General features: G+C 37.3%; 1 protein-coding gene across 3 annotated transcripts in view; it reads left to right on the forward strand.

Moving 5' to 3' along the window:
* Positions 1 to 18648, forward strand: part of SEMA3D (semaphorin 3D) — a 224489-nt gene that overhangs the window by 149534 nt on the left and 56307 nt on the right. For all 3 annotated transcript variants that reach the window (XM_055590094.1, XM_055590096.1, XM_055590095.1), the window contains one exon: positions 11540 to 11682. In XM_055590094.1, the coding sequence (XP_055446069.1) occupies positions 11540 to 11682 (143 nt within the window). The remainder of the gene's footprint in view (positions 1 to 11539; positions 11683 to 18648) is intronic.

Consider the following 18648-nt stretch of genomic DNA (forward strand, 5'->3'; position numbering starts at 1 on the left):
CCAGGATGTCTGGCTCTAGGTCAGTGATCACACTATTGTGATTATCTGGGTCGTGAAGATCTTTTTTGTACAGTTCTTTTGTGTATTCTTGCCGCCTCTTCTTAATATCTTCTGCTTCTGTTAGGTCCATACCATTTCTGTCCTTTATCGAGCCCATCTAGGTCTTTTCAAATGAGTCAGTTTTTCATATCATGTGGCCAAAGTATTGGAGTTTCAGCTTTACCATCAGCCCTTCCAATGAATATTCAGGGTCATTTCCTTTAGGACTGACTGGTTTGATCTTGCAGTCCAAAGGACTCTCAAGAGTCTTTTCCAGCACTGCAATTAGAAAGCATCAGTTCTTCGGCACTCAGCCTTTTTATGGTCCAACCCTCACAACTGTACGTTACTGCTGGAAAAACAATAGCTTTGACCACATGGACCTTTGTTGGCAAAGTAATGTCTCTGCTTTTTAATATGCTGTCTAGGTTTGTCATAGCTTTTCTTCCAAGGAGCAATCATCTTTTAATTTCAAGCATCTTTTAATTTTTAATAATAAGAGGAATAGTATAACCTGGTCTGCCCTGGACATTTTCAGCTTACCTTTGCTGTTCTTTAACTCTGAGGTGTCCAAATTTAGACACAAATTATAGCTCTGTTTCTGTGTAACTTAATTACCTAAGTTTAAATAATGACTATCACTTATTTGTGACTTTGGTCAAACCTTTCTGAGCATTTAAATTTTTTCTCTAAAAATTTGGCATAAATTCTCTGGGGAATTCTCTGGCAGCCCAGCGCTTTCACTGCTGAGGGCCCAAATTCGATCCCTGGCCAGGAAACTAAGATCTCACATTCTGCATACTGCAGCCAAAATAAATAAATAACACATTTAAAAAATAAAAATAACAATTTGGCATAATAATAGTATCTGTTCACATGGCGTTACAAGAATTAAATTGTATAGGGAAGTGTGATGAATGACAATTGTAAAAGCAATTTGGTGTCAATATTGTCATCACCCTCGTCGTCATTACTCCTGAAGGTGAGAGAGGCAGCAGGTGGGACTAAAGACTTGGGTGCTCTGATTCTCTGACATCTGTTTAATACTTAGCATTTTGAGATATTAACCATCTGTTCTTCCTCTGTCTCTGTAATTCTGTGATCTTATCTATTCTAATAGCTTTAAATGTTTTCTCTGTTTTAGTGTTTTCTCAAACTGTATTTTCAACCTTTTCCTGTAACTGTGCTGTGCTTAAGTGCTTAGTCATGTCCGACTCTTTTTGACCCCATGGACTGTAGCCCACCAGGCTCCTCTCTGTCCATGGGGATTCTCCAGTCAAGAACACTGGCGTGGATTGTCATGCCCTCCTCCAGGGGATCTTCCCACCCAGGGATTCAATGCAGGTCTCCTGCATTGCAGGTGGATTCTTTACCATCTGAGCCACCAGGGAAGCCCAAAAATACTGGAGTGGGTAGCCTATCCCTTCTCCAGAAGATCTTCCAACCCAGGAACCAAACTGGGGTCTCCTGCATGACAGGCGGATTCTTTACCAGCTGAGCTACCAGGGAAGCCCCTTCTTGTAACTAAGTTCTCTTAAAAATATTTATTTGAATGTCTTACATTTTCATCTCAGTTTAAATATAAGGAACTAGTTGCCAAATATGGGAATAAGATACCTAAGCCTTGGCCTTGATTGTGCCATTGAAATCATTTGAGATTTATACAAGTTGTTTAGTGACCTTTTGCTTGAGTTTCTTTGAATAGTAAATAGATGTAGAAAACAATAATTGGATTTAAAATCTAAAATACTGGGAATCTAATTCAAAATTTTCTTGTTCTCCCTTTCTAAACTGCCCTCACCTATTTCCTGATTTTAATCTATCTTAACATTCTTAATTTCATCCACCCAGTAACCTTGAAGTTATCTTTAATTTCTTCCTCTCCTTTATCTCCCTTTATCTAATCTGTCACTAAGAGCCTTTACTTCCTTCAAAATATCAGTTGACCTTGTTTTTTCCATGGCCACCATCTTTCTTTAGGTCTCTATCACCTTGTCTCTGTTTTATTGCCACTATCGTGTTTGTTAACCCCTTTCCCTATATCTGGTCTCTTCTGTTTCAAATTAATTTTATATCGCTTCCATCCTACTCACTGCTATTAGGCACTTTTAAAGTATTATCTCAGTTAGTGGTATAATTTTGAGAGAATTACTATTTCCACTTTACAGTTGGGGGTAGATTAGAAATCAGATTAATAGTCTGTGGTGAGACAGTTATTGTGGGATTGAAACTCAGGTAGGTGTCTCTAGCTCTAGACACTTTATTCTTACCATTGTACGATACCGTCCACCAACCTAAATTCTGATCTTGTGATTGCCCATCTGCTGCTCTTGCAGCCTCATTACAATCAGGGTCCATATCTCCATGCCATGTTGGGCAACAGCAAACTGAAGATGTGTGTCTGCTTGTGGCTGCTGCTGCTACTGCTGCTAAGTCGCCTCAGTCGTGTCCGACTCTGTGCGACCCCATAGATGGAAGCCCACCAGGCTCCCCCATCCTTGGGATTCTCCAGGCAAGAACACTGGAATGGGTTGCCATTTCCTTCTCCAATGCATGAAAGCAAAAAGTGAAAGGGAAGTTGCTCAGTCGTGTCCAACTCTTAGCGACCCCATGGACTACAGCCTACCAAGCTCCTCCATCCAAGGGATTTTCCAGGCAAGAGTACTGGAGTGGGGTGCCATTGCCTTCTCCGCTGCTTGTGGAGACCACAGCAAATAGAGAACATGTGGGTTAGGCAAGCAGTGTGGAAGCCCTACACAGCTGTAGCCAATATTGTGAACATTTGCTAAGGGATAAGCTGGCCAGAATCAGAAGAGCACAATGTGTCAGGAGACTCAATCTGTCAGAAGCTTCCTGGTCCAAGGAAACTATGGCAGGGCAAGGTAAAAATGACAGAAACTATATGAGATTCTTGTAAAGACATGCTAAGGGAAAAGATTGACTTGGGGGGGAGGGGCATTTCTATTCTCCATTTTCAGAAGTGGCTATTTTCCAGATATAGTCAGCCTAGTGTCCAAAGATAGAGGCCAGAGGAGTCATCTGGATAGTGTCAGGAATACAAGGAGACAAAAAAGCAATGGTTGTTAAAAGAGCTATGTTTGGGGGTTAGACATTATCTTATTCAACCTTCAGTTCAGTTCAGTAGCTCAGTCGTGACTGACTCTTTGAGACCCCATGAATCACAGCATGCCAGGACTCCCTGTCCATCACCAACTCCTGGAGTTTACTCAAACTCATGTTTATCAAGTCAGTGATGCCATCCAGCCATCTCATCCTCTGTCATCCCCTTCTCCTCCTGCCCCCAATCCCTCCCAGCATCAGGGTCTTTTCCAATGAGTCAACTCCGCATGAGGTGGCCAATGGTCTGGTTGGATCTCCTTGCAGTTCAAGGGACTCTCAAGAGTCTTCTCCAACACCACAGTTCAAAAGCATCAATTCTTCGGCACTCAGCTTTCTTCACAGCCCAACTGTCACATCCATACATGACCACTGGAAAAACCATAGCCTTGACTAGACGGACCTTTGTTGGCAAAATAATATCTCTGCTTTTTAATATGCTATCTAGGTTTGTCTAAAGTGTACTTTTTATTAATTATGTACATAGCATAATCAGTGCAATACCTGTCACATATCACAGTGCAATCCACAATCATATAATGCAATGTGTAAATTTTCTTGACTACTTATTTAGCATGTAGATGTGAAACTCACTCTGGGGTTTTGTTCAATTACTAAGAACTGACAGGTACTTGATATTTCAAATAATGTCACCAGTGTCAATGTCTAACTACTTTCCTCTATATATTATTGTATCATTGATTACTTTGTCTAATCCAATGCCAGAAGACAGAAGAAGTATGAATACTGATTCCTTCTTTGAGAAATGAATCCATCTATTAAATCCCTCACCAGGAGGGTGAAAACTTGTGAAGGTGAACGCTATGGCTGTTCTAGACAAAGTCTTAGGTACTTCCACACTTTTCTTTATCAACTTAATCTTAGAACACTTAAGGAAAGATACAAGTCAGAGGGTTATTCAAACACATTAGACATTTTTCATGAGAATTTTGAGATAAAAGGAAGAAGTATGACCATTTGGATAATGAAAACAAACAATGATGCTTCAGTGGCATATGTTTTTGTTTTCTTTCCTGGAGTAAATGAGAACTTTTGTTTTAAAATTTTTATTTCCAACATGTGGAGGCAGTTTTCATTTGAAGTTTCTCTTGGAGTACTGTTGTCTATAAATTGTTTTCCACACAGAAGGATAGCATTTTTCAAAAGTGGTAGGAAAAAGATACTACAAGAAGAAATAAAGGAAAATAAGGAACTCACTATGTCTTAAGTCCTGTTGTAGGTGTGCTCATCTGGATGAAACAATGTTCATAAGGAGAAATGAAAGTGATATGCATTTCATCAGGCCATATGGATGTATGCCATTTTCATTTGGCAGTGTCTCTTGATGTCATGTTAAAAGTTCATTTGTGAAAATGCACAATTTCAAACTCCATCCCTATTAAGGCATGTGTTTCAAACGCCAAATGGGAAAAATGTACTCTAATAAAGCACAGGTATCTCTTGGTATGATTTTAAATTATTTAATCCAACTATGCATGTCATATACTGGTGAAATGATATCTATTTTTACATAAACTTGGCAACAAGTCACAAAAGAGTTTCTATCATAAAATACTAATATCAATATTCTAAGACAGGACCTCAATTGAATCTGTGAGAAAGAAAACTCTGTTGCTTAAAACTGGTATTTATTTTTAACTCAAAATTACTTATTATTTAAATCACAGAATAGTGTACTGTTGGATACTAATGCTTTTTTTCATAATTAGATTTATTCACATAATAATAAATATTTGGCTTAAATACTTCCACCATTTAATTTGCTTATAGTACTCCAAAATAATTTTCTTACAGTAATAATTTTTTATATGAAAAAGAACCAACATTTAAGAGTCCAATAAAACCACAGTCACTGAATAAACACAGTAAGATCATTTATGTTATATATTAGTTGAAATTTAAAAGAAATACAACTTGGAAAAACACCTACTCTATTTTGCCCCACTAATATTATAATTGAAGAAGGCAATGGCACCCCACTCCAGTACTGTTGCCCGGAAAATCCCGTGGATGGAGGAGCCTGGTAGGCTGCAGTCCATGGGGTCGCTAATAGTCAGACACGACTGAGTGACACTTTCATGCATTGGAGAAGGAAATGGCAACCCACTCCAGTGTTCTTGCCTGGAGAATCCCATGGACGGAGAAGCCTGGTAGGCTGCAGTCCATGGGGTCACACAGAGTCAGACACGACTGAAGCGACGCAGCAATATTATAATGAAATTTCTGGAATGGGGACTAGTATCATACTCTAACTTTTGACTTTTTCAAATGGCAATACCTGGCAACAACACCTGGATAATGTTTTGCATAGCCAAAGAGGCTCTTCTGTGCATTTCTACAATAGAATATGAATTAACATGTTTATTTGTATTGCTTTTAGGCAGAGTACATTCCATTCTGTCGTAGAGCTGTGTTTTGTTTGTTGAATTCCGCAAATAAGAGAACACCAGTCAGCCCATATAACTGCTGCTTCCATCTGTGTGTCTGAGGAAAGTTTTACAAACAACTCTCTCTCAGAGTAAAAATCCTTTTTACCTGTAATGATTTTCTGTTTTAAATCACTGAGATCTCTTTTTCTCTCTGAAGAGAAAAGACTGCAAGTTTTGTACCACTGTTATTTTTAAAACTATAAATTTAGCTCAGTCATGGGCTTCCATGGTGGCTCAGACAGTAAAGAATCTGTCTGTGATATGGAAGACCCGGGTTTGATCCTGGGTTGGGAAGATCCCCTGGAGAAGGGAATGGCAACCCACTCCAGTATTCTTGCCTGGAGAATCCCATGGATAGAAGAGGGTGTACAGTCCATGGGGTCGCAAAGAGTTGGACCTGACTGAGTGACTAACACTTTTGTTTTAATTTAATTTTCTTTTATTTTTTTAACTTTACAATATTGTATTGGTTTTGCCATATATTTAAAAGTATAAATTCAACTCAATCATGGCAGTAGTTCTGATAATAAAATTACAAAGGGTCATCAGGCTGCATAGAGATAAGAACTATGATAAATTCCACTTGTGTCGTCTCCATTTTAAGCTATGTATTTGTTGAGATAAAACAAGCCAATTGTATTCCTATAATTTCTGTATCAGTTCAGAAATCCTAGCTGTCCAAGGGACTCTCAAGAGTCTTCTCCAACACCACAGTTCAAAAGAATCAATTCTTCTGCACTCAGGTTTCTGTATAGTCCAACTCTCACACCCATACATGACTACTGGAAAAACCATAACTTTGACTAGATGGATCTTTGTTGGCAAAGTAATGTCTCTGCTTTTGAAGGTTGGTCATATCTTTTCTTAGGTTATGCCTAAGCTTGGTCATAACTTTTCTTCCAAGGAGTAAGCATCTTTTAATTTCATGGCTGTAATCACCATCTGCAGTGATTTTGGAGCCCCCCAAAATAAAATCTGCCACTGTTTCCACTGTTTCCCCATCTGTTTGCCATGAAGTTATGGGATCAGATGCTATGATCTTAGTTTTCTGAATGTTGAGATTTAAGCCAACTTTTTCACTCTCCTCTTTCACTTTCATCAAGAAGCTTTTTAGTTCCTCTTCACTTTCTCCCATAAGGGTGGTGTCATCTGCATATTCGAGGTTATTGATATTTCTCCCAGCAGTCTTGATTCCAGCTTGTGCTTCATCCAGCCCAGCACTTCTCATGAGGTACTCAAGTTAAATAAGCAGGGTAACAATATACAGCTTTGACATATTCCTTTCCCTATTTGGAACCAGTCTGTTCTTCCATGTCCAGTTCTAACTGTTGCTTTCTCATCTACATACAGATTTCTAAAGAGGCAGGTAAGATGGTCTGGTATTCCCATCTCTTTCAGAATTTTCCACAGTTTGTTGTGTTCCACACAGTCAAAGGCTTTGGCATAGTCAATAAAGAAAAAATAGATGTTTTTCTGGAACTCTCTTGCTTTTTCCATGATCCAATGAATGTTGGCAATTTGATCTCTCATTCCTCTGCCTTTTCTAAATCCAGCTTGAACATCTGGAATTTCACAGTTCACGCACTGTTGAAGCCTGGCTTGGAGAATCAGAGAATTACTTTACTACTGTGTGAGATGAGTGCACTTGTGTGGTAGTTTGAGCATTCTTTGGCATTGCCTTTCTTTGGGATTGGAATGAAAACTGACCTTTTCAGTCCTGTGGCCACTGCTGAGTTTTCCAAATTTGCTGGCATATTGAGTGCAGCACTTTCACAGCATCATCTTTTAGGATTTGAAGTAACTCACCTGGAATTCCATCACCTCCACTAACTTTGTTCGTAGAGATGCTTCCTAAGGCCCACTTGACTTTGCATTCCAGGATGTCTGGCTCTAGGTGAGTGATCATACCATCATGATTATCTGGGTCATGATCTTTTTTGTATTGTTTTTCTGTGTATTCCTGCCACCTCTTCTTAATATCTTCTGCTTCTGTTAGATCCATACCATTTCTGTCCTTTGTTGAGCCCATCTTTGCATGAAATGTTCCCTTGGTATCTCTAATTTTCTTGAAGAGATCTCTAGTCTTTCCCATTCGTTTTGTTTTCCTTTATTTCTTTGCACTGATCACTGAGGAAGGCTTTCTTATCTTTCTTTCTGTTCTTTGGAACTCTGCATTCAAATGGGTATATCTTTCCTTTTCGCTTCTCTTCTTTTCACAGCTATTTGTAAGACCTCTTCAGACAGCCATTTTTGTTTTTTGCATTTATTTTTCTTGGGGATGTTCTTGATACCTGTCTCCTGTATAATGTCATGAACCTCCATCCATAGTTCTTCAGGCATTCTGTCTATCAGATCTAATCCCTTGAATCTATTTGTCATTTCCACTGTATAATCCTAAGGGATTTGATTTTGATCATACCTGAATGATCTAGTGGTTTTCCCTACTTTCTTCAATTTTACTCTGAATTTGGCAATAAGGAGTTCATGATCTGAGCCATAGTCAGCTCCCGGTCTTGTTTTTGCTTACTGTATAGAACTTCTCCATCTTTGACTGTAAAGAATATAATCAATCTGATTTCAGTATTGACCATCTATCTGGTGATGTCCATTTGTAGAGTCTTTTTTTGTGTTGTTTGAAGAGGGTGTTTGCTATGACCAGGGCATTATCTTGGCAAAACTTTATTAGCCTTTGCCCTGCTTCATTCTCTACTCCAAGGCCAAAGTTGCCTGTTACTCCAGGGTTCTTGACTTCCTACTGTTGCATTCCAGTCCCCTTTATGAAAAGGACATCTTTTTTGGGTGTTAATTCTAAAAGGTCTTGTAGGTCTTCATAGAACCATTTTAGCTTCTTTAGCATTACTGGTCATGGCATAGACTTGGATTACCGTGATGTAGAATGGTTTGCCTTGGAAACAAACAGAGATCATTCTGTCATTTTTGAGATTGCATCCAAGTACTGCATTTTGGACTCTTTTGTTGATTATGGTGGCTACTCCATTTCTTCTAAGAGATTCTTATCCACAGTAGTAGATATAATGGTCATCTGAGTTAAATTCACCCATTCCAGTCCATTTTTGTTTGCTGATTCCTAAAATGTCAGCGTTTACTCTTGCCATCTCCTATTTGACCACTTCCAATTTGCCTTGATTCATGGACCTAACATTCCAGGTTCCTATGCAATATTGCTCTTTACAGCATTGGACTTTGCTTCTATCACCAGTCACATCCACAACTGGGTGCTGTTTTTTTTGGCTCCATCTCTTCATTCTTTCTGGAGTTATTTCTCCACTGATCTCCAGTAGCATATTGGGCACCTTCCCACCTGGGGAGATCATCTTTCTGTATAGTTTCCATTTATTCCTTTTTTGTCCCAGTCTAATTATGAATAATTTGTATTAAAGTCTTCACTCCTCCTGTCCATCCATGCATCTGTGTGACTGACCTAGGGTTAATGAGTCCTGTCTATGTTCTTTTCCTGTATATGAAATGGTGATCTATGGCAGTGACTCTTAAACAAGGATTTTTACAAATCCTTAAAAAAATCACCTATAGGGTTTTATTTATTTTATTTATATATTTTAAAAATACACATGCCAATGCAGCAGGAGATTTGTGTCCAGTTAGTCACATTGAATTGAGGCATCTGTAAATTCAAAAAGGTGCTATATATTATTATCAATACCTGATCTGTGCCTGTGGAAACCCACAATTGGTTGTCCTTTTCTCTTCTCATTGTTCCAATCGCTTTTCAAGTCATTGGAAACATCAAGACTGGGCCTTCTTCTTAGCCATATCTTGGCCTTATGTCAGTATTTTCTTAATCCAGAATGTAACTGAAGCAAAGAGTCAATTCTTGCTCACTTTGTGTTCTTGATCCTAGAACTTTTTCTTGTTCCAAGTGCCTTTGCATATAGTAGTAATCAAATATATCCTTACTTTCCATGAATATGCTGAAATCCTAATGCTACATTTATAAGAAATTTTGTTTCCACAGAGAATTTTTTTTAAAGAAAACATGATATGTTTAAATCAAATATGAATTTGTGCCTTACAAAAGAATTTTAACTTTGCTCAGATATTCAAAACTATTTGTGATGTATCAACAATTTAAAAGCAGGGCTGGAGGGAAAAACAAAAATCCTTCAGTAGAATTGTTAATGGACCTTGCTAACTTAAGATTAATTAAAAAAGAAAATTTTTAAAATGCTATGTGATTTTCTAAAAATGTTTTTGTGTAATTTAGAACCATATCAAAATGAGATTATTGAGAGCATAAAAATCCACTGGAGTTCTAAGTTCCAGGGAAATAACAAAGAATAAAAGGGAGAAAGTTCATGCACATACTTCCCACCCACCCACCCCAGTCTTTTCCTCTTAAGGTTTCACATTTAAGCAGAGAAGAGACTGGATGGGAGACCCAGGGTTGACCCAGAGAGGCTGGGATGATAAAGACTGAACTACTCATCACTTAGAATCAAACTTTAACTTTTGTCTGTTGAAGGAGTCTATTGTGAGTGTTGTTTGCTGGGCTTCTGATCAACTGTTCTGTATTTGCAGGGGCATGGTTTTTAATACCGTGGGGTACCCGGCAATCAGGGCCCTGATCAAAACAAAGGCAGTGTTACTTTTTCACCTCCTACTTATTATATTTATTTTTTGGGAAACTTTGTTTTCTCTCATTCCTGCTTCTACTTCCTAAAGAGTGCTCATTGCTTTCTTCCAGACATCTTGTATATTCTACTTAATTGAAGTCCTTTACTCCCCATTAACCAATTTTTGTCTTTGCTTTAATCAAATGATTTTTATTAATCAAAATGTTTATTTCTGAACTAGTATCATCCAATTACAGATCTGTTACTCCCAGATCTGTATGTTAACCATATAAATGGTTAACTCCAATTTATATAAAACTAAGACTTAAAAGGCCAAGTACTTTTTAAACAAGGCATTAGTAACCCAAATTGACTTGTCACTGATGCAACTGCAAAGGAGTTAATTGTATCGTCATTATTTTTTTGCTTGATATGCATCATGGACAATATTCCCTACCAGTACATTTAGAACTGCTTCATTTTTAATAACTACATGTTATACTATTGATAAAAATTGTGTGAATATGCTCAATTTTCCATCATCTCTTGTTTGTGGCCCTAATCATTATTATTATCATCCCAGTCATTTTAATAATGAATAACATTTATTAAATCCTTATTATGTATCAGACACTACTGGATAGTAAATGCTTTACATGTATTAATTTACTTGATTATCATATTAGTGACCCTAGATATGATGATATTGGTAACCTTATATTATGTATGAGAAAATTGAGGAATAGAGAAGTAAAAAAATTTTTGTGTAAGGTCACCTTTCCAGTAAGTGGCAGAGACAGGATATAAACTTGGAAAGAGTGTCCTCAGAGCCAACACTAAAGTCAACCCAAGCATTTTACTGGTAGGTTGAATTTTTTTGGCAGTTACACAAACTATAGCAAATAACATCATAATATATCAAAATCTAAGATATATTTATAGTTTTTCCTTAGCTCTTCATAATGGAAACTGGTTAAAAAAAGCAATCAAGAAAAAGGAAAATATTAAAGTCCAATCATAAACAAGGAAAATATAAAATCATTGACTCTCTAGGTTTGAAAAAACGACTTTATGTGTAATTCAGTTGAATTGAGATAATTATGAATCTCAGCCAGTCATGTTCTCACCTGGTCTCTGGAGTCCTAAAGAACTTGTTCAAGATTTCTTTGTGCTAATACCTGTTCCTACTTTGTGTCATGTTTATTGTGCATATGCTTCATTTCCACATTTAATTCATGTTTTTTATTCTGCTGCTAATTGTTTTACATATAAAAGATACTAGTATTATTGTGGCTGAATTATTTCAGTATTTTAATGTAGAGCTTCTTTTCTTCCTAACAGGAGCAAAATTTATTGGAACTTTCCCCATCCCAGACACCTATAATCCAGATGATGATAAAGTATATTTCTTTTTTCGTGAATCATCTCAAGAAGGAAGTACTTCTGATAAGACCATCCTGTCTCGAGTTGGAAGAGTTTGTAAGGTAAGATATATTTGTTTTACTTTAGGCATATGTGTATATGTATGAATAATTAACCATGTAATTTTGAAGTTAATCCCATTATTCATAAATGGCAGAGTAAATTCATGTTATCCTATACATATAATTTTTGAGATCCAAAAGGGGAAAGAATTAAAAATTTTCCAATGTTAAAAATTATTTTTTCCAATCCCTGAGCTGTTTGCAGGTTTGAGTTAACTCTGCTTGGCAGTTTGCTCCTATTATTGGTGGGCTGTACCTCTGCCAGTTATCACTATTCCCAGTAAGACCACTGCATTGTCCTGATCCATGGACATTAAAATGTTTTGTACATTAAATAATCTTATTTTTAAATAGAAAGTAACAGCATCACTAGCAGAATCATATCCCATATTTTTTAATCAAAACACATCACATGTAAAATTATATATTTTTGCATAATAAGTTGAAAATGTGGTTGTAATCTTACTATTTAGATATTTTCTAGAGCATTAATCTAGATTAGGTTCTGAGAGAAAAACATGATAAGAAGGAAACACAAATAAACCAAAAAACAAAACATTTATTTTGAAGAAAACTGAAATTTTTAATACTACCATTTTGTGGAAATTACAAGAAAACAGAAACTCTATGAAACACTTCCATTTTGTGCCATCAAAGCTGTCATGTAAATAAATACAAGCTTTATAGAATAAAAATACTACTGCAATCATACTTTACAGCATATTCTTTTGTTAGTTGGATTTATCTTCACTAAAATCACTTTTCTTAAATATCCAGACACCTTCGGCATTAACTCAGTTATTAAGAGGAAGAGCTGTTAACTTAATAAATACTTTCAGCGGGAAGGTTTCTTTGGTCTTGTACAAACTTTTCATTTTCTTCCATCTGAGCCTATCTCTTTTTTCTCAACCTGTGCCCTCAGGCTTTTGAACACTTCCAGGGACAGAAATACAAACCTTCATTGCCCTTAAGAGTGCTAATGAAAACACAGTTTTTGAAAGAGGCCAAACTTGTGAATGCAAATCATTCTTTATCTAGTGTCCTAGCCAGTAATGCTGTCTCCCATTGATCCCTTCACCCCCAGGGGACAGTCTCTGAAAAGCATCCTCATTCTTTCAGAGTCTTAAGAATTCACAGTCATTTCTCTTGAAGTCTCTCTCCTGGAGATGAATGGCCATTGCTTGGAGTAGTCGTAGTATGTGAGTGTACTGAAGCATGCCTTAGCACAACAGTACCCCAGCCCGGAGGCTGTGCTGTGGATGGACATCATTTGTATAAATGAACCACGATACAGTTAGATGTATTTTAAGAGTCACTTTGTGATGAACACATATAACAAGTATTAGCTTTGTGAATGAGTCCAATACTTATTTCTTGATAGGTTGATTCTATTTGATAGAAATTTGTTTATAACAAAGTCATGTTTTTACCTTCATATTAAATATACTGAAAGTTGACTTTAGAGGTGGAGAAATACATAGGTTGCCCCATTTATACATTTGTATTATAAAAATATAATCTAGACTTTAAGTATCAGCATGGGTTATTTTATTTATGAACAAGCTCCTATAGAACTAAAAAAACAGAGACTAAAATATGAGTCTTTCCATCACAAAAAACTTCTGAGACCACACAGCAAGATTTTGCCATGCTATTGTGTTTGGATAAAAAAGCTAACAAATTGTGAGATCAAATAAGAACATGTGATGGATGAATTTCCATAAGGAGATAATAGTGGTTATTCTTTTTTTTTTTGAAGGTTAAGTGACTTATTTATTTATTTAAATTTAAATTTATTTATTTTAATTGGAAGCTAATTACTTTACAATATTGCATTGGTTTTGCCATACATCAACATGAATCCACCAGGTGTACACATGTTCCCGATCCTGAACCCCCCTCCCACCTCCCTCCCGGTACCATCCCTCTGGGTCATCCTAGTGCACCAGCCCCAAGCATCCAAGATGGTAACAATAACCCTGTATGCAAGACAGCAAAAGAGGTTATTCTTAAATTGATGCATCTCTTTACTTAATCCCTGTCTTCAGTTAGCACCTTCTTCAGAATTTCCTGCCACACATATGATCTACTGGTCAGTGTTTACAATATTTGGCTCTAAATGCATCTTTGTAGTTTCTTAATTTCTTTCTTGCCCTGTCCAAGTTTTTAACTTGCCTAATAATTTAGGATTAGCTTAGTAAAAAGTGAGCACTCCTAAGTAAAGATTTCACTGACAAGATTAAAAATGATTTGAAATCTTAAAAAAAAAAGCCCTGCAAAAGAATAACAAGTTTAATTTTTAAAAAATAACTATTGAGCATCATCATTGTTGCTGTTATACATTATTTTCACATACAAAATATTTTTGTGACATTTTTGGGAATATATTTATTTCTCTGTTTCTTTTTTTTTTTTTTTTTTACTCCAGGAGGTTATTATAATACTGTTTTTCTGTTTTCAACAAATAGTAACGTAATGTATGTCTATGCTGTGAAACAAAATGATGGTCAATTAACAAAGATCTAAGAAGGAAGAGAGCATGCTAGAGAGAGTTAAGACTAACTGTGTCCACTGTACTGAATTTACAAAGCTTTTCGGTAACATGAGAGTCCTTTATACTATTTGTTCCACCAGGATATCCTTATTCCACAAGGTTATTTTTTAGGAAATATTAAGCTTTTGTTGTTCTTGTTGTTATTGTTTTGTTTTCTTTTCTGGGGGCTTCCTTTGTAGCTCAGCTGGTCAAGGAATGCCTGCAATGCAGGAGACCCCAGTTCAACTCCTGGGTTGGGAAGATCTGCTGGAGAAGGGATAGGCTACCCACCCCAGTATTCTCGGGCTTCCCTGGTGGGTCAGGTATTAAAGAATCTGCCCACAATGCGGGAGACCTGGGTTCAATCCCTGGGTTGGGAAGATTCCCCTAAAAAAGGGAATGGCTACCCAATCCAATATTCTGGCCTAGATAATTCCATGGACTATACAGGTGACAAAGAGTCAGACACGACTGAGAGACTTTCATTTATCAGTTTCACCTGAGAACCTTCAGCCCAGTGAAAAACTGTTGATATTTTAAGTGCTCCCTACCTCTACAGCTACTAAAGTAAAAGTTGTTTTATTGACCTGACAAAGGAATTACTATTAGACTGAGTGGTAGAGGAACTGGATATCAAATTGCCAACATCTGCTGGATCATTGAAAAAGCTAGAGAGTTCCAGAAAAACATCTATTTCTGCTTTATTGATTATGCCAAAGCCTTTGACTGTGTGGATCACAATATAAACTGTCGAAAATTCTGAAAGAGATGGGAATACCAGAGCACCTGACCTGCCTCTTGAGAAACCTATATGCAGATCAGGAAGCAACAGTTAGAACTGGACATGGAACAACAGACTGGTTCCAAATAGGAAAAGGAGTACGTCAAGGCTATATATTGTCACCCTGTTTAATTAACTTATATGCAGAGTACATCATGAGAAACTGGGCTGGATGAAGCACAAGGTGGAATCAAGATTGCTGGGAGAAATATCAATCACCTCAGATATGTAGATGACACCACCCTTATGGCAGAAAGTGAAGAGGAACTACAAGCCTCTTGATGAAGGTGAAAGAGGAGAGTGAAAAAGTTGGCTTAAAGCTCAACATTCAGAAAACTAAGATCATGGCATCCAGTCCCATCACTTCATGGCAAATAAATGGGGAAACAGTGGAAACAGTGTCAGACTTTATTTTGGGGGGCTCCAAAATCACTGCAGATGGTGACTGCAGCCATGAAATTAAAAGACGCTTACTCCTTGGAAGGAAAGTTTTGACCAAACTAGACAGCATATTCAAAAGCAGAGACATTACTTTGTAAACAGAGGTCCATCTAGTCAAGGCTATGGTTTTTCTAGTAGTCATGTAAGGATGTGAGAGTTGGACTATAAAGAAAGCTGAGTGCAGAATAATTAATGCTTTTGAACCGTGGTGTTGGAGAAGACTCTTGAGAGTCCCTTGGACTGCAAAGAGATCCAACCAGTCCATCCTAAAGGATATCAGTCCTGGGTGTTCATTGGAAGGACTGATGCTAAAGCTGAAACTCCAATACTTTGGCCACCTGAGGTGAAGAGCTGACTCATTTGAAAAGACCCTGATTCTAGGAAACATTGAGGGCGGGAGGAGAAGGAGACCACAGAGGATGAGATGGTTGGATGGCATCACCGACTCAATGGGCATGAGTTTGGGTAGACTCCGGGAGTTGGTGATGGACAGGGAGGCCTGGCGTCCTGCAGTTCATGGAGTCACAGAGAGTCAGACATGACTGAGCAACTTAACTGACCGAGTAGTATATTGTGATTGGCAGGGAGGAGGTTTTGGAAACAGGCAAAAGTTACACAAAAATGAACAAAGGACTGTTTACACAATAAGGGTGAATCTTTTTGTAACCCATTCCTTTATTATTTTATCATTTCATTATTTCAACAACAAAACATAAGTTCTGTGCAAACCGCAGTATACTAGTTCCCAGATGCTGGGAAGTAAGTAAATTACTGTCCATCTTCTTTAACACCTTACAATACAGGTGAGGGTAATTGATATACAAGCAAATAATCACAGTGGAAGGAAAGTTATGGCCAACTTAGATAGCATATTCAAAAGCAGAGACATTACTTTGCCAACAAAGGTCCGTCTAGGCAAGGCTATGGTTTTTCCTGTGGTCACGTATGGATGTGAGAGTTGGACTGTGAAGAAAGCTGAGCGCCGAAGAATTGATGCTTTTGAACTGTGGTGTTGGAGAAGACTCTTGAGAGTCTCTTGGACTGCAAGGAGATCCAACCAGTCCATTCTGAAGGAGATCAGCCCTGGGATTTCTTTGGAAGGAATGATGCTAAAGCTGAAACTCCAATACTTTGGCCACCTCATGCAAAGAGTTGACTCATTGGAAAAGACTCTGATGCTGGGGGGGGATTGGGGGCAGGAGGAGAAGGGGATGACAGAGGATGAGATGGCTGGATGGCATCACTGACTCGATGGACGTGAGTCTGAGTGAACTCCGGGAGTTGGTGATGGACAGGGAGGCCTGGCATGCTGCAATTCATGGGATCGCAGAGAGTCGGACACAACTGAGAGACTGAACTGAATGTGATCAAGGTCAGACTGAGAACTCTATGCACTCCATGAAGCCTAATAATTGAGAGGTAGAAGGACTACACCAAGGGTAGGAAAGGAGGATAGGCATTTCTGGCAGCCTTGTGACAAAATACATTTTGTTTATAGAACAGTGATATCTTGTCGTCAGTGGAAATTGAAAGATGGTGGGAAGCAATGTTATCTCTTAAATTGTGGTTAATTGGATGATAAACAGTATTATTTTCATATTAAGGAGTTTAAATTCTATCATTCAGACAATGAGAAGTTATAAATGTTTTTAGGAAGAGAAGTGACCTTTAGGTATTTAGCAGTTCTTTGAGGAATTCATCTGCGTTGAGAAATATTTGTAGCTGAGAGACCTGTTAGGTAGTTTCCCAAAGAAAGTAAGAATGAAGAGATATGGTAAGTTCAAGAGATATTTTTAAAATAGAATGTATGTTAATTTCTAAAAGGTCCTAAATTTACTACCACTCTTTTATTAATTGCTTGGTGTAGAAAAGGGTTGTCCAATAGAACTTTCTGCAATGATGGGAATGTTCTGTATCAGAATGTTCTGTATCAGAATGTTCTCTACAGAATAGTAGCCATGTGGCTATTAGTGATCACATACGCCTAATATGACTAATATAGCTAAAGAACTTAATTTTTGGTGTTATTTAATTTTAATTAATTGCAATTTAAATAGCCTTGTATGGTTAGTGGCTACAATATAAATATAGACTATCAAAACATTCATTTATTTAACACATTTATTGGTAACCAGCCCTCTACAGGGCATTTCTAAACAATAGTCTGATAGAAGTTTTAAAAAAATCACACTTGGGCTCACTGAGCTTATAACCTAGTGCATGATATCTGAATGAAACAAGAAAGCACATAGATTGACACATAATTGGAAGGTGTGATAAATGCTATAATGGAAAAATCACAGGGTGCAATTGGAAAAATAAGTAAACTTTAGATTGGAAATGGAGGGTCTTTCTGAGAAATTGACTTTTGAATCAGATGATAAAAATGATTAGGAAGTTACAGGGCAAAGGTGACAGGGATGATGAAGGACATCACAGGCAGAAGGAAAAGCACATGTGAAATCTCAGAGGTGGGAAAAAACACTTAAGAAATAAAAAGAGGTTTACTGTGATTGGAGCATAACAGATGCATTGAAAATTAGCAGGATAGTAGTCATTTCCTTTTAAACCATGTATAAAATTTCACCAGTCTTCAGAAGTCTTATTTCCCCAACCATAATTAGAATTGACTGATACTGCAGGTATTGACTGCAATTTGTATATGAAAGGCTGCAACAACTTCCTGTCTTACTAGATCCTCCATGCATTTTAATTCTCCCTTACTGCTGTTCTAGAGACCTTGATACTAGTCGTGTAGAAAAGAGACTCCTATACTCTTAGTAACTGTGGTTTCCAGAAGATAAGGCAGATATTAGGAAAATGCACAAAGAGATACATTCTGATATTTAAGATAAGAAACACCAAGAAAAGTTTATGGGCATAAATTTTATATTTGACCATATTGAACTTGATGTTCTCAGTTATGCTGCCATAATAACCAGTTGAAAATATAAATCCTGAGACTCAGTAATGTCTAGATTCATGAATGTGGAAATCACCAGTGTATTGGTAGTTCTTGAAGTCATGAAAATGTCTGAAATTGCCCGGGAAGATTTGTAGTACAAGATCAAAGGGCAAGGACAAAATCCTGAGGGACAATAACATTTGAGAAAGAGCAGAGTGAAATGTTCACAAAGGCATTGAGAAGAAATAGTTTGATAGCAGGTAGAAAACTGGACAAGAATGTTGTCACAAGTCAGGGATAGAAACT

This window comes from Bubalus kerabau, chromosome 8, assembly GCF_029407905.1.
Source record: "Bubalus kerabau isolate K-KA32 ecotype Philippines breed swamp buffalo chromosome 8, PCC_UOA_SB_1v2, whole genome shotgun sequence".
NCBI classification, from domain to species: Eukaryota; Metazoa; Chordata; class Mammalia; order Artiodactyla; family Bovidae; genus Bubalus; species Bubalus kerabau.